The 17,421-nt window shown below is 40.5% G+C and overlaps 1 protein-coding gene across 6 annotated transcripts in view; it reads right to left on the bottom strand.

Annotated features, from left to right (window-relative positions):
- The window catches only part of Rev3l (REV3 like, DNA directed polymerase zeta catalytic subunit), a 157,723-nt gene that overhangs the window by 70,052 nt on the left and 70,250 nt on the right, over positions 1–17,421 (bottom strand). For 5 of the 6 annotated variants that reach the window (XR_015644785.1, XR_015644784.1, XR_015644783.1 and 2 more), the window contains 6 exons: positions 16,258–16,354; positions 11,121–11,215; positions 9,789–9,893; positions 8,727–8,811; positions 8,491–8,642; positions 557–676 (listed from right to left, as the gene is read on the bottom strand). Coding sequence is in view for 3 of the 6 variants with exons in the window: in XM_087597550.1 (XP_087453676.1) it covers positions 557–676; positions 8,491–8,642; positions 8,727–8,811; positions 9,789–9,893; positions 11,121–11,215; positions 16,258–16,354 (654 nt within the window). In the remaining 3 variants the exon portion in view is untranslated. 6 annotated transcript variants of the gene reach the window in all.

The following is a 17,421-nucleotide window of genomic DNA, read 5'->3' as shown; positions in this document are numbered from 1 at the left end:
CACACACCTGCTTATCCTCACACCTCCAGATGTGCACACACCTGCTTATCCTCACACCTCCAGATGTGCACACACCTGCTTATCCTCACACCTCCAGATGTGCACACACCTGCTTATCCTCACACCTCCACATGCATGTGCACATACCTGCTTATCCTTGCATCTCCACATGCATGTGCACACACCTGCTTATCCTTGCATCTCCAAATGCATGTGCACATCCCTGCATACCCTTACATTCTAAAACATGTATGCATACTTCACACACAGAAATAGTAAAAGAAAAGAAGATAATTTGTTTTATCCCTAAAACAACATCCTTTTACCCAATATGGTTCAAGAAAAAAATTTTTCATTTACAGCTGTTTATTTATATTGTTTTAAGGAAAAACAAGGAGAAAATATAGAACTACTCGATCTAATGGGATACATAATTTTTATACTCAGCATTTACTAAATGTGAAATGTTCACTTCTTCAAAGCAAAGGGGGGAAAAACAACCCAGAAAGTTACTTTGATTAAAACACGACACATTTAAGGTAGTGTTGTTACTTACTGAAAACCGGTGTCTCACTCAGTCTTTGAGTCAAAGGCTGAAAAGTCTGACTATTTTCTATGAGGTTCAAAATTGCTTCTTCATTAATGAGTGCTTCTTCTACTTTATGTTTAGTGTTACCTTAGGACGACAAAGACGACAAGAGCGTTAAGGCAATGCCTCGGTGCTAAAACCCAGCAGCTTACACAGTACAGAATTTGTATAAATTATGGAATTTTACAGTGTAAATGTACCTGAAAGTCTTGGAATATTGGTGAAATATACTAAATAAAAATATAATATAAATGTAATAAAAAGCTCAGAGGACGTCATCATCAGTCACATGTATTTAATACCCCTCTCCCATCCCAGGGGAGGGAGGTGTACACATGCAGGCACACCTCCCCGAGTTCTGGACCAGCCTGGTTTACTCGGTGAGCTCCAGTCTAGCTAGACTATACAGTGAGACCTTCTCAACAAGAGAAACAAACAAAAGGCAAAACAACATGGATTTACAGCTCGCCAAATACTTATAAGCTCGCCTGCATTTTTACTATACTCATATGATTACAGTATTCAGGTAAAAACCAGGACTGAGACGCACGGTGTGTGTTATGTTTTGTTGTGTTTTCTAATAAGATCTCCTGTAGCCCCATCTGGCCCCTAACTTGTCATGATCTTAAATCCTGATCAGTCTGCTTCTGTTCCTGAGTGCTGGGAATACAGGCAGGTATGAGTACTCGTAGATCCTCAACGATAAAGGTTTTTATTCTCTGTGGTTCAAGATAAATTCATTTTATGTTAATTGTATATTTTTCAAAAGCTTCTTATTTGTTACCTAAAAATAGTTTCGTTTAACATGTGATAGAGGATCTAATGCCCAGAAAGAATCAATAATTTTAAGAACACAGACGAAACAAATCCCATATTAGAATCTAGTAACGGAGAGATAGAAAGCATGTTTTAAAGGGAGAGAGGACGGAGAGGGAAGCGGAGAGGAGAGGAGAGGGAGACACTGACTACATATACACAATCAGCAGCTAATTGGAAGGATTACAGCTAACTGGAAAAACAGTTTTTGCTTAGACATTAAAACAGACTTGATATTTAAATGTTTTTGAGTTTTTAGAGAGTTAACTACTCAGAAAAAAATATTTTTATATAAAATATACTACAAAACAGCCAATCTAAGACAAGAGTATTTAATCAAAACAAATAAACCAATAATCAAAACCCAGAAAACAGCTTTCTAAAATAAACATTTGGTTAAAAACAAATCCTGGTGGTCTGACAGGGACAATGGTAAGGATAATTACAATGACCAAAGCAGTTCCGGGGAAAGCACAGGCACACAGGCGAGAGTGAACCGGAGTGTTACAGGTAAGGACGCTAGATAATGCTACAAACTGCTTTATGCCAATCCATGGAAAACTCCAGCACAGTGGACAAGGTCTTAGGGAAAATGGAATCAAAACAGACTCAGCAGGACGGAAGAAAGCCAGAGCGGATAAAGCAGCTACTTCACAAGGAAGCCATTCATACAACTGGAGGGGCATCTGGAGGGGCATCTGGAGGGGCTGGGTGGTTTTATCTATGAAATCCAAAAGAGACAGATGATCCTAATTTAATGAAAATTCTCAAAAGGGAAGTTGAAACCTTACAATTGTTTAATGAGGCAAGTATGGCTCTTTTTCACTGATATGCTAAAATTCTAAGAAAACTATTAAAAACTAAATAAATATTGAAAAAATATAACACCATATTAATAGAGTATAAAAGAAAGACTAATTTCAGTAAATTCAGAAGACCATTTGGTAAATCTTGATTTAATATTCATCATATATTAAATGGACACAACTTCAAGAAAATAAGGATAACCAAGGCTACTAACCTGATTAGAGTACATCTACCACGGTCCTATGTAAACTCTGGTCTTAGAGAACTTTTAAAACATCTCTCTGCCTCACTGAGGAGACCCCAATCCCAGACCAACCTGGTCTACACAGAAAGTGCTTGGCTAGCCCAGGCTGAAAACAAAAATGCAAAAAAACACAAACAACCTCAAAAAGCAAAAAAGAAGAAGAGAAAGAGGAAGAGGTGTTAGAAGAGGTAGAGGAGGAAGAGGAAGAGGAGGAGACAAGAAAAGAAAAGGGAAGCATTGGGTTTGAAGATCTGGCCATCGGCATTTTTATTCTGCGTGATCCTTGATGCTGTGGCAGACCACTAGGGCATGAGGGGAGGGGCATGAGAGATGGTTCAGGAGTCAGGAGAACTGTGGCTTTCTCAGAAGAGTCAGCTCTTATTCCTAGCATCCACAGGGCAGCTCAAAGCCATCTAAAGTCCAGTTCCAAGAGGCCTGTTGCCCTCTTCTGGCCTTCAGGGGCATTGCATATATGTTCTACTCTGACATACATGCAGGCAATCGCCCACACACAGAAAAAGAAATGAGAATTTTTTTTAAGGATCTGGGAGACGAAATGGGCTTGAGAAAGGAACAGTACTTTGCAGACAGTGACTGAATCCACTAAGCTCTAAGAAAAAATACATCTGAACTATTAGTACTAATAAAAGTCTCTAGACAGAAATGATACGCAAAGGCCACTGAAATCCACAATTATCAGCAATGACATAAATTTAAAAATAAAGCTCATAACTACAATAATTAAAAATTACTTAGATTATAGAAAACGAAATACAACGTAGAATTACAAAACTATTGAAGGCCATGGGGGAAAAGAGCAAGTAAAATGAGAACGATGTCGTGTTTGTACATGCGCTGGTATGAAAAAGATTAAAATACTCCTTAAACCAATCTATAAAATAAGAAATCCTCAATAAAAGCCCACAGAGAGTTCTTTACAGAAAAATAACAATGAGACCCTCAAGTTAATAGCAGGAAGCCATTTTACAGGATCAAGAGAGACAATTCTCAGTCTGACAAGTCTTAAAAGGGACAACTGAGATGGTGTGAGATGATCCTAGGACATGTGATGGTGGGGAGTCTAGAGGAGCAACGAGACTATTTAATAAATATATCACATGACTACTTACAGAGTCCCATACACACATAATTAGGTCTTTCTCTTTCATGTAAGAATTAGAGATCTAAATGGAAAAAACTAGTTATCAACTTGACACAGCCCAGAGTTAACTAACAGAGTCTCAACTGGGGAATTGCCTTGATCTAGGTGAACCAGGAAATGTCTGTGAAATGTTTTTTGATCACACTGTGGTGCTACTGTGGAAGCTAAACAAGGACCTGGGAGTAAGCCAGGAAGCAGTGTTCCTGGGTGGGCTCTGTTTCAGTTCCTGCCTCCAGGTTCCTTCCGAGTTCCTGCCGGACTTCTTCACTGAGCAGTGATGAACTGACACCAGAATGAAGCCTACTCTTTCTCCACAAGTCTTTTTTATCATAGCAACAGAAAAACAGGCTGAAAGTAGGACAGAAACTGGCCCTGAGAGTGGACTTGCTGGGAAGGGCCTCCATGCTGGGCTTGAGGAGGATGTGGAAGCATTTGGAACATTAGGATGGAAAGACCATTGAACGCTTAGATTTAATGAGCTATGGTGAGCTTAGGAGGTAAAAATGTGCAGAGAAATATAGACATGGAGACATGGCTTCTGAAGCTTCAGAGGGAAGTTAGGAATCCCCCCAAAATCTACTGAGGCCATCTGTGTGATATACTTTAATTAAGAATCCATAGAATTATAAGGCCTCAGTCCTATACAAAGAAGTATGGGCAACTGAGAAAAGGTGGTAGCAAGAGAGGTGACCTTTCCCAGTAACTGTACCAAACAGTCAACCCTGAAAACATACATTATACAGACTGAAAAGGTTATATTTAGGAATGAATACACACACACACACACACACACAAACAGTAAGTGAAAAAGTGAGGCCATGAGTTGGAGAAGTAAGAAGTATGGGCAGGGGCTTACCAGAAGGTTTGGAGGGAGGAAGGGAAAAGAATGGGTGGCAAGGAGAACTTGTGCTTTCTTGGAGCAGTGGAGACTGCTTGGCTGTGGCTGTAAAATCAGCTGTAATTAATAAGCGATCAGCATCACTGGGACAGATCTTCTGGAATGTTTCCTTAGGTCAGCACACAGACGCTGTAGTGGTGGAAAGACTGCATATCAAGCTGGCACCTAGAAGTTATCCCGACCTGGTACTGGTTTTGAAGTCTCGAGCATCCGCTACACATACATATGCATATGTCAAATGCGCGACTGAAGGACACAGAGAGCAGCTGAGACCTAGCACCGTGTGGCAGATTTGGAATCCATGGAGAGGCCAAGCGTGGCCACTGACGATGATGGTGTAGTGGAGGTCCCAGCACTCGGGAAATGCCAGGACCAAGACATTTGCCACCAAGGAGATGACAGGTGTGAGTAGAGCCAACACAACCTATGAGACATGTCCGTGTGCCAAGGACGGCAGAGCAAAAGAAGTGGGACTTATCCAACCCTTCGGAACCCAAAGGACCACGAGGAGGTTGCAGGTGCTGGACACAGAGCCTTTTACATCACTGGATCTTGGTTTTGATTTGACTGTTAACTACGTCATGGTTCCTCCGTCTTTATACACAATGATATAGTGGGTTTTGCTGTTCTTCTGGGTGCCCCTAGTTGAGCCACTGTGGGGCTACAATGAGATGGTCCCTATCATCTTGGGCATCTGAGTACTTTGTCCCCAGTTGGTGGGTCTCTTCGGGCAAATGTGATGTTGAAAGAGAACAGCCCCAGTTGGCGCCTGTGTTTGGATACGTGGTCCTCAGTTGGCTTGGGAAGGACTGTGGGTTGCTGGAAGAGGTGTGTCACTGGGGGTGGGCCCTCTCCACTCCCAGTGAGTCCCGCCCTGCCTCTCTCAGTGCCTCATCCTTGTGGATCAGGATGTAGACTCTCTCTTCTAGTGTGCACCATGCCTGCCTGCTGCCATGCTCCCTGCTATGATGGTGACAGGCTCAGCCTCTGAAACTGCAAGCCCCAGGGAACTGTTTCCTCTACAAGCTGCCTTGCTTATGGATGGCATCTGAACACAGCAAGAGAGGGGTAACTAAGACAGGAGGCTCGGGAGGCATAGCCTGGTTGCAGGAAGCGTGTTGCTTTGGGGTGAACTTTGAGGTTTCAAAGTCATTCATCATTCTTGGTTCACTCTCTCTGGTTCCTGCTTCTGGTTTAAGAAGTGATTCTCCACTGTTGCTCCTGACAACTCCCATGCCTGCTGCTACACCGTCCTGCCATGATGGTGATGGTCTCCTATCCCTCTGGAACTGTAAGCCCAAGCACTTTCTTCTCTAAGTTGATTTGGTCATGGAGATTTATAACAGCCATAGGGGAAAGGAATACACATACTCTGGATTTTTAAAGAGAATTTGGACTTTTAAATTGTTGGAATTTTTTAAAAGACTGTGGAGCTTTTAAAAGTTAGACTATTTTAGGGGTTGGGGATTTAGCTCAGTGGTAGAGCGCTTGCCTAGGAAGCACAAGGCCCTGGGTTCGGTCCCCAGCTCCAAAAAAAAAAAAAAAAGTTAGACTATTTTAAATTCTGACAGTGTAAGATCTTGTGGATAAACAAGAAAGAAAACGCTATAGATTAAAGTGATGGATTATGTATGTAGCTGGAAGGGTTATTAGTCTCCCAGTGAGCTTGAACTGTCAACACAACTTACAGTGACCTGAGGACATATCAGTTGGGAACTGCCTGGCTCAGACTGGCCTGGGGGCATGTCTGAGGGACACTTTCTCCATTGCTCAGCTGTAGGAAGGGCCATCTGGCTCAGACTGGCCTGGGGGCGTGCCTGAGGGACACTTTCTCCATTGCTCATCTGTAGGAAGGGCCGTCCCACTGTGGGCAGTGCCACCCGTGGGCAGGCGGTCTTCTGCGGGCAGCTGAGGAAGCCAGAGGAAGCAAGCCAATGAGCAGCTCTCCTCCATGGTTCTTGCCTCTACTCCTGCTTGAGTACTTATTACTTTCCTCAGTGATGGACTATTTATTACCTGGAAACATAAGAGGAAACAAACGCCTCCTTCTCCCAGTTGGTTTTGGTCATAGTATTTATGACAGCGGCCTAAAACAAACTAGACATACACCTAAGCCTTAGGATAGCTACGTTAGGAAACTTTCCTTACGACAGGATAGAGAAGGATGCATATACCAAGTACGAAACCTAAGCCATCAGAAGACACAGGTAAGCAGGACATTAAAACTGAAGACATGAAAAATACTAAAGAATTAAAAACATAATGCAGAAACAAGATGAATAAAATAAGCTTAAAAATGGGAGTTTACAGAATAAGCTTGAGAGGAAGAAATAAAAACCAATCAGGAAGTCTCATATGAGAGCCCAGGACTTGGGAGATGCTCTGCAGTTCTGCCCGGATGTTCGCAGAGCTCACCTCCCAGCAACATCATCAGGCGACTCCCAGCCTCCCCTCAGCTGGAGGGGATCCAATCCCCACTCTGTCTGCAGACAACTGTGCGCACTCACACAGACACGCACAATCGTTACCGTGTACTCTCTGTATTCACTTCAGTCTGCTAGTCAGCACCTGATCGTTGTCAAGGGTCCCCGGCCTGAGCACTCCACAGCCGGATCAAGGAGGCTTCAACAGAAGCAACAGAGCCCTCACCACCCTCTTACCTACCAACTGTGCACAGCACAGATTTGCACGCAACCTGTCAGCGTTCGGTGGAGAAAACTTTGCACAAAGCCACTGAGAGGGCAGACGTAGCCCTGGGAAAAAGTGAAAACGGTTCTAATACTTATAGAGGAACCAATAAGTATTAAAGTAAAGCTATCAGCAGCTAAAATGAAAAAGCAATGGTAAATTTCAAAATGAAGATGTTGGCGTAAAAAGATGATAATCACTATTAGTAGTGAGGGAAATAAAAATTAGGCCTCAGTAAGATAGTATTTCATATACTCTAGAACAATAAAGACATAATACCAAGTGTTAAATAAAAACACTAAGTCATAAGAAACCTTACACAATGCAGGAAGTAACATAAAACAGTGCCCACTATGGAAAAAACAAACACAAATTTACTACATGTTCTATGAATTCCACACTCTGGTGTCTACTGAAAAGAAATAAAAAACACACTTAGTTAAGCATTACTCTATAGTAAAACTTACTTTGCAATTGGTTTATTTGCTACGATTTTCAATATAATTTTTCAAATCATATCACATTTACTTTAAATTTTATATTTTATTGTTCACATGAACATTATTTTAATCAGTCAAAAGTGAAAGGAACTTAAACATCTACCAATTGATAAATGGATTAATGAATCTAACAATTGGTAATAAAAAAAAATAAAATGTTGATAATTACCACAGCATAAACCGTGAAAGTATTTGCTAAGTGATAGAAGAAAAAACCCATATTGTATGACTTCATTTATATGACATATCTACGAGTGTAGACAGACAAACATCTAAAACAATGGTTGCTTAGGAACTGGTCCTGGGAATGGCCATGATGCCAATAAGGAAGCCTGTAGGCTCATGGGTATTTTCTAACATTAGATTATGGAGTTCTTATGTACTTAAAATGAGTGAATTTGTGCTATTTAAATTATTTCTTGATTAGCTGTTACATTTTTGAATGTAAACGCTAGTTGCTTAATTTTTGCCAATAGTGACATCATTTGTATAAAATTTGAAGCCTTAAGCAACAGTACATACATATATGTCTGTGTACATGAACATACATGTATAAAAAAATCGTCACAAAATTTTACTTCCTAACAGTTTATAGAAACTTTAGTATAGTATTTATCTTTAGAGATTTAGAAAGGGTCAAGAACAGGAAATAATTTTTGCTACATCCATATTTATTTCTGAGGAGAAAAACAAACAAGGAAACGGGCAAATATTAACTTAAGTGTCTGATACAATGTTTGCTTTAGCATTTTCGGTTTAATTGAGAAGATAATCAGATGACCTCACCTTTGCTCCAATCGTTGTCTCTGTGGACTTCTATCATGTTGGCCGGTGAACAGGGAAGCATTTCAGGAGACAGAATCTCAGAGTGCAATGTTAACTCAGCAGAGAACTCCTGGGACCCACTGCTGTAGTCCACAGATCCTGATAGTGTTCTGCTTCATTAAAACATAACTTTTATAACAAACCATTTAGCAAAGCAGTAAGCTGAGCTCTGAGCTCTCTAATAGATAGGCACTTACACTGAGAAATCATTCTGTTTGAGAATTTCTTGAAGTCTCTTCTGAAAAATTTTTTCACTTTCTGTTGCTGGCACGAGTCTGCAATCTTTAAATTTAAAAAGTACATTAGATAGCAAATGGATGAAATACTTCTCCTTTTTCCTTAAAGGAGCTTTGACAATCACAGCACTTTATCTTTCTCCCGACTCACATCCTACCATCTAAATGCAGCCCTGGTATAAAATCATACAAACGAGAAAGGGAGGTTATTAAACAATGAAATTAAGAACTTATCATCACTTCAAGTTTAAGTTCTATAATTACAACCTAAAACAAAAGAAAATAACAATAACAACAACAAAACTATTGCTCTCTAATCATAAATACATCATGCACCCTGAAATTAGAAATTTCCTTCTTTGTAAAATATATTTATATTTTAAAGGGCATAGAAAAAGACACTTAAATTTTACCAATACATTTTTAGCACTCTAAATATTACAGTGAAATTTAAATTTTTCATTGGGCTTCAGTGGAGACTTATCGCAACATTTATTTCTGAGCTGTCCTTTACACTTTCAGATTTAGCATTAAGACTTTGCTGTATACATGTTATGTGAGCCCTCAATCCTTTTCGAGTACAGCAGTGTTTAATAATGAAGGGGTCCTCAGCTGCATACGATGATCAAGGTGAGAGTGTGGCGGGCAGTTTCAGAGGACAGTGGGGACAGTGTTTCATGGCCAACATTTTCTAAGCAGAACAAATAAAATGGTGCTTCTAAGTGGGATTCCATGGTTTTCAGTATCTTATTTGGAAAAAGAAGACACGGATATAGTTGAGAACGGAAAGGGAACAACTAGCTCTTGTGGCAAGAAGGTAAGGCACATAAAAACCAAGAGCACACAGAGACAACGGGATGAATACATGAATACTAGTCTGGAGGTAATTATAAAGCTCTACTGGTGGTACAGCAATGACAACAGGAGATTACATAGGAAAATTAAGGGTGATTTAAGACACATCTAGTGCTGAGGGCAAACTCAGTGACGATTTTCCTATTTGAAGCATTTACTGACTTTCACCTTGTGATTCTGGCTGGCTAATTTGAGAGTTTTCATTCCTGTTTCTTCGTCGCTGTTTTTCATCTTCCCATATGGCCTGCAGCCCAGGGTTTCCACCAATTTGAGCTGCAATCACAACAATAATACAAGGGTCAAAATGAAAACTTCTTCTCTATAAACTGCTTAAACTTTAATAAGTACTTGGTGTGGGGCAGTTTGCTGTGTACCCTTGACTGGGATGGAACTCACTATGGCACCCCGGCTGGCCTGGGACCCAGTGGAGATCTGCCTGCCTCTGTCTTCTCAATGATAGGATTAAAGGTGTGTACTATCATGCCTAATGATATTTGTTTTAAAGAAAAACATGGTGTGTGCTATAATGAACAAATTATCTCAATTCCACATTTTAATGGTGCCTCCTTTTTCAATTTTCTATTTTGACTGGGAAAAAAAACAAACAAAAACAAAAACACACAAAAGGATGAAAAGATGGCTCAGCAGTTAAGAGCACTGACTGCTCTTCCAGAGGTCCTGAGTTCAATTCCCAGCACCCACATGGTGGTGCATAACCATCCGTAATGAGATCTGATGCCCTCTTCTGGCCTGCAAGCATACATGCAGGCAGAACACTATACGTAATAAATAAATTAAAAAACAAAACACACACACCAAGTAAGTAAAATTCACACGCTGATGAGAGATGATTCTAAAACTTCTCTCCAGGATATATAACCTGAAGATAAAACAATTAAAAGGCAGAGTATGCAAAATTATCTTATACTGGCTAATTTTATTTAGTGCCACCTACTTCTGATTCCTATTTAGGTAAACATAGTAATGTAAAAGAACTATAAATAAGCAATATAGATGACTATGTATAGTGATTACATAGGAGACATTGTCTGAAGAGTCGTTGGTTGAAGGTTTGGTCCCAGGCTGACGGCTAGATGAAGAAGTGACGGCACGGAGAGCACTGAGGTGAGCAGTGAATGAAGCCATTCACGGCATAGCTGCATAGGCTGTTGAGAGGGGTACTGCACACGCATCTGTCCTGGTCCCTTTCTGACTGTTCTCGTCCATGAGGGAGGGAGGCAGTGTTGCTCCCACGCCCTTCTGCCAGGACATACTGTCTTACCCTAGGCCTGGAAACGACGGAGCCCGACAACCAGGGACCGAGCCCTCTGAAACCAACAACCTAACAAGTTTTCCTTCAAGGCGGGTTCCCAGGTGCACAAGGAGCACACCTCAGGACATCGCGCCTTCTCCCTCTGTAGCCTTCTCTAATGGCACCTCGGTTCCACTTTACCATGTTCTACAGGTGAGATTGCACAGTAAGAGTGATCCTGTGCGTACCCTCAATATCCAGCCTATTCAAGATGTCAGCAGCTACGGCGTCCACTTCTAACTCACAGGTACTCAGGGGCTCCACACCTTCCAGCAGTAGAGAACTGGGAAGAGAGGAGAGCAGTACATAAGCAAGGAGCACAAACGTCCCAGGTTGTTGCTGCTGCTGGGATCGGAGACTTTCCTTAGGCTCTGGTGATAATAAGAAAACCTGAGAATATTAAATGAATTCATGATTATTCATGATACCATGTGTATGAAATAACAACAGGACAGAAAAATTATAATGACATTCTATAGATACCATTTTAAATGGATACTATTTACCACCCGTATATTCAGAATCATATTCTATATGTGAGGAATATTTGATGCCTAGTATGTGGATCTGGCTAAAAAATGGTTAAGACAACATAAGAATTCACTAAAAATCATAACTATTTAGAATAAGGTGCCTACAGGCGTATCTTACATCTGCCACCATACATAATTTTTGGTAAGGGGAGGTGAGCATACTGACAGGTGTCAAGTGACACTGCGTCTTCTGTCCTCAGCCACTGCTGAGCTGGAGGCACTAGCATTCCTCCCACTGCTGAAGGAACAGCCACACTAGCAGTGAGTTCCAGCTGGCACAGGTGACAACAGTTCCTTCTATGAGAACCACACACGGACCAGCCTCTCTGACACTCTGTGACCTAGTTCCCGCAGAGCCACTAAAAAGGAAAGTAGGCAGACACCATGTGTCTGTCATTCCTCCCAGAATGCACAGAGACATGGTACAGATATGAGGTTTCCTGTCACAGACTTTGTAGTTCATGCCTGGGAGATAGTAAATGAAATGAAAGGTTAGAGACCTTGCTGTAATGGGGGTGCAGACTGAGTAAACTGTTTATCGAATGTTCTTTAAAGTTTTATGGAGAACACTAAGAAGCATTACTTTCCATCGCCTTCTCTTAAAGAGAATTGGGTCAACATCAGACACTAAGTTGTCACGGCTGGTGGCATACAGCTCAATGAAGAAAGTCTGCTGGGAAGCCTGAGGTCTGGCTCTGATCTACAGTGCCCTCACCACCACAAAACAGAACCAAGAAGTTCATTGTTAAATCACAAACACATGCACAAATCTTTGTGCCATTCTAAAGAAAGGCAGAGTAAGCTAACCATATCCCTTTACCTTTTAGAAAAAAATAATTCCCAGAGTAGGTTGGCCTCCCTGTCCACATAACTGAATAAAATCCATGTTGTCATGGATTTAAGTGCTAGATAGAAGAGTTCAGAGTTAACAATCTTCTTCTTACATTAACATGTTTTGCAACTTCAAAGAATTATATTGACAAATATAAGAGTTATGACAAAAATGAACATTACTAAGACTGGTACTTTTGGGAAAAAAGACTCAGTAACACTGAAAAAACATAATCTCACAGTAGAAAAAAAAATGTTCCTTTTTGAGACAGGTTCTCTCTACATAGCCCTGGCTGTCCTGGAATTCATGGTGCAGACCAGGTGGGCCTCAGATTCGCAGAGATCTTCCTGTCTCTGCCTTTCAAGTTCTGGGATTAAATATACACCACTATGTCTTGTGGTTGTCCATGTACTATTTCTAGAGGGGAAAATCTCTTCAAAATATTTTCAGTAGAAAATAATGATAAAAAGTTTTCAGTCATTAAGTAAATGCAGACAATTCATTTTGGTTATTAAAGTTAGATAAAAATTACAATGGAACTTACAGGACTGTTCCCAAGTATTTCTCTAACAACTGAATACAAGAGATCAACTAATTAGAATCATGACAGACAGAATTTAAACATTTATACTCTAAAAATACCTATAGGTTGGTTCAGCTTGCCTTACAAATGTGGCAGCCTCAGTTTAATCTTTGAAGCCAAACCCATGCAACAGTAGGACATCCTTTGATCATAATACCCATTCTGTCTCATGAGTCTACAAATGCAGTGCGCATGCGCGCGCGCGCGCGCACACACACACACACACACACACACACACACACACACACACACACACCTCTCTCTCTCATTCTATCAGGCAGACACGGTGGACGTCTGTCCTCAGACTATGACTGCTGTAGCAAACAACTCTGAGAACCACAGCACTTGGTAATTTCCTCTTACAACACAGAATAAAGTAGAACATCTGACTTATTACAACTCTGTGTCCTTTGTAATAGTGCTTATAAAGGGATATCAAATAATCCACTGTATTGTTTTAAAGGCACCTAGAAAAACACGCTAGACTAGGGAGAGAAATGAGACAAATCACTTCTACTGGTTTATGGGAAAACTTCTGGCATTATCTTTTATTTATATTCAATGAAATCACAGATTCTCAGATTATATAAACATTGGGAGAAACAACAGGCTCTAAAACAAACAAAAACACATGGCGCTAGCAAGGAATGGTGGTATACATCTGTAATCTCAGCATGAGGAAAGAGGAGGCAGGAGGAATGCTACAAGTTTGAGTATACACAGTGAATTCCAGGCTAGCTAGCCATGACTACATCGTGAGACTAACTGCAAATAAATACATAATACATAATACATAATACATAATACATACATACATACATACATACATACATACATACATACATACACACATAAGTATTAAAGAAAAGGTCCCCAGTCATCTGTGTTTAACTGAGTTAATAATGTCACTGAGTGAAACTTCACTAGCTTGTCTAGTTCTATCTTTCCCTACAGCTGGTTTGTAGAACTTTAAGAAAAAGACTTCTTACAAACATTCTAAAGTTCAATTTGTTATAGTAAAATTTCAATTTTAATCCTAGTCAGTGTGCCTTTATTATACTTTTATGACCTAATCAGAATTAGGTCATAAAATTATTGGATGAGGCTTCAAATTGTTGTTAATGAGCAGAATTCAGGAATAGTGATTACTTTTACTACTTACTTAAAAACCTTTAAAAATCATTCTGATAGTACAGTAATACAAATAATTTTACACAGAAGCTGTAATCCAGAAGCAACCAAGACTACATCTCAAACTGGTGGCCAAGTTTCTGGCCTAATCTACTGTGGGTAGAGGCTCTTCTAGGCAGGTGGTCCTGGGCTGTATGAAGAGCAAGCTAAGGAAACCAGTGAGCAAAGCAATAGGCAGCATCCCTCCCCTGTGGTTCTGCTTCAGTTCTTACAGTCTGCTTTGAGTTCCTGCCCTGACTTTCCTTCTCGATGCACTGAGCTATAAGATGAAATAAATCCTTTCATTCCCAGGCTGCTTTTGATCAAAGCAACTGAAAGTAAATTAGGGCAATTGGATGAGCTCTGAGTAAAGCTGATCCTTTGGACTGGTTTATCTGGCAGCGTTCTACTAAATAGCCAGGTTTTGCCTCCTCAAATTTCTGATCTCTGTGCTTCAATTTACTAAGTGTTGAGATTATAAAAGGTGTATACACTCAAACAAGTATTTTCATGATCATTTTAAGTTTAACCAGTAAGTTGTTTCATTTTATATTGTTTTGGTAGCCCTGGCTGTCCTCAAACTCACTAGGTAGATCAGGCTGACCTTGAACCTGGACATCTGCTTACCTCTGCATCCTAAGTGCTGAGATTAGAGGCGTGCACCACCACTGTCTGGCAATACATTTTCTTAATATATATTAAAAGCAAAGTCAATAAATACTATGTCCCCACCCCACTTCTTCACACACATAAATACACAAATCTGCTTAAAAGGAAAAAAGCCATTGGGTCGGTGGGCTGAGAGACACCCCAGTAAAAAAAATGCTTGCCACACACACATGAGAATCTGTGTTCAGATCTCCAGTATCCATGTAAAGATCTGGGCGTACCCTGAATCTGTGATTCTAGCCCTGAGGAATAAGAAAGCACTTCTCTGGGGCTGTGCAGCCTGACTGGCAGGTTCCAGGCTCCGTGAAAGACTTCTAAGAGATGAGATGGAAAGTGATTGAGCAGGGTGCTTGCAGGCAGACCTACTAATAACCTAAAGTTGATCTCCAGATCTCACAAGATAGAAGGAAAGATGCAACCCAACATTTGTCTTATGACCCCAACACTGCACCATAACACATATGCACACACACACTCACCAAATAATTACATAAATATAAATTAAAACAAATATAAATGTAAAAAATAGGACCAGCAAGATGGCTCACAGGGTAAAACCATTTGGCATCAAACCGAATGGCCTGAGTTCTATTCCCAGGATCTATAGGGTGGAAGAGAAAACTGACCCCCCCAAGTTGAACTCTAATTTTTGTGCATGTGTGCATGTATACAACAAACAAATGTAACTTAAACCTCTTAAAAACTGGATAACATACACGAAGTTAAGAAGAGGAAGACAGTGGCCATGCTGCCAACACTGCAGTAACCAGAGCAGGAGGCCCAGGAAGGCAGTGCTATGCGGACACTCCACCTTATGTGGATAACAAAGTGAATGTTACACGATGAGGCCGCTGACTGATAATTGGAAAGGTGGTGATCGTGTGTCTGCTTTGTGGCAGGAAAACCTAAGCATTTGGGATATACAACAACTTTAACAAAAAGCATAATCAAAAAATAGCTACAAGGAACCAGTTGTATTTTGTGGTGTATTTATTTCCATAACTCCTTAATATTTAGAAACCTAAAGAGTTGTTTTTATTAAGAATATGTGCTACTTTAATTCAAAATTGCTACTTTATAATAACTGAGTTTGTAACTTGGTAACTTGCAGATGACAGTTAATAATGGCAAGAAGTGTAACAACCTCCTTCAGGTCCTTTGTATTAATTAGGTCACAACTAGGTCTTTCCATCATCTTTTATTTATTTTTAAAGTCACGGTTAATTTTACATTTTGCACTTGTGTGACTGTGTGTTTTCAGGAATTTGTTCTCTCCTACCATGTGGATGCCAGGCATCAAATTCGGGTCATCGGATTTGGCAGCAAGTGTCTTTCCCTCCTGCGTCTCATGCCCTCACTGCCATGGTCTGTTCTTTAAACCCATGATTCCATGTTATGTTATTGATACAGTTTAAATATAAACTTTTAAAAGACCAACTGTAGTAAAAGGCTAAGTTTCAATTATGATGACCACTGGTGACTGACTACAAATGTACAGACACAAAACTTTCATTTCTTTGAGGACAACATCGGCTAACCTTGGTATTTCATCCTCTTCCCACCTAAATAAAGTGCCAGCAGGAGAATTTCCTGACAACTGAGGCTTGAATAATCCAGTTGCATGCGAGGCATCACCTAGAGAAAGAAAGGAAAATTTAAATAAATTGTACTTTTAAACTTTTTATCTAACCAACCCAAAATAAATTATACCTTAAACTTTTTGTCTAAACAATCCATCTACCATATATTTACTGGTGACAGGGTCTCATTACAGAGCCTTGGGTAACCTAGAACTCGATATCTAGACTAAGGCAGTCTCAAACTCATAGACCAGGCAGACTCTGCATCCTAAATGCTAAGGTTAAATGCACTCGAGCCATGACATCTGGCAAGTTATATTTATAATTTGCACAAAATTATCCTCTTTGTAAAATAATTTACAAATCATTTAAGAATACCCAAATATATTTTAAAGATTCACTGACACACAGGATTACATATGCACAATTGAGAGCAATAACTCTAAATTTAAGTGTGAGTAGAAAAAAAGTATTTGTAATAAATTGATTTGAGTAAGAAGTACTTATAAAATTTCATAGCATAATAAGTATATGTAAATATTCAGGTAAATATTATCAACACCTCATTAAAAAAGTAAAGAACTAAGGTGCCAGGATATGTTAGGACCCAGGGGGACCTTCCCCTTTTCAGAGGTAAAGAGGAGGTGGGGAGGAGCCCTGTGAGGAGGGGACTGGGAGGAGAAACGTGGGGGGCTGTGATCAGGATGTAAAGTGAGTGAATAAATAAACAAAGCACGCACGCGCGTGCCTGCGTGTGTGTGTGTGTGTGTGTGTGTGTGTGTGTGCGTGTGTGTGCGCGCGCGCGCGTGTGTCTGTGTGTGTGTGCATGTGTGTGTCTGTGTGTGTGCGTGTGTGTGTACTGTGTGTGTGTGCATGTGTGTGTATTGTGCGTGTGTGCGTGTGTGTGCGCATGTGTGTGTCTGTGTGTGTGTGCATGTGTGTGTCTGTGTGTGTGCGTGTGTGTGTACTGTGTGTGTGTGCAAGTGTGTGTATTGTGCGTGTGTGTGTCTGTGTGTGTGTACTGTGTCTGTGTGTGTGTATAGTGTGTGTGTGTGCGTGTGTATTGTGTGTGCGCGCGCGCGCGTGTGTGTGTGTGTGTGTGTGTGTCTTGGGCTTGAGAGA

The sequence above is a fragment of the Rattus norvegicus genome, chromosome 20 (assembly GCF_021556685.1).
Source record: "Rattus norvegicus strain SHRSP/BbbUtx chromosome 20, alternate assembly SHRSP_T2T, whole genome shotgun sequence".
NCBI classification, from domain to species: Eukaryota; Metazoa; Chordata; class Mammalia; order Rodentia; family Muridae; genus Rattus; species Rattus norvegicus.
The sequence above is the reverse complement of the archived record's forward strand: the minus strand, read 5'-3'. Positions and strand labels throughout refer to the sequence as shown.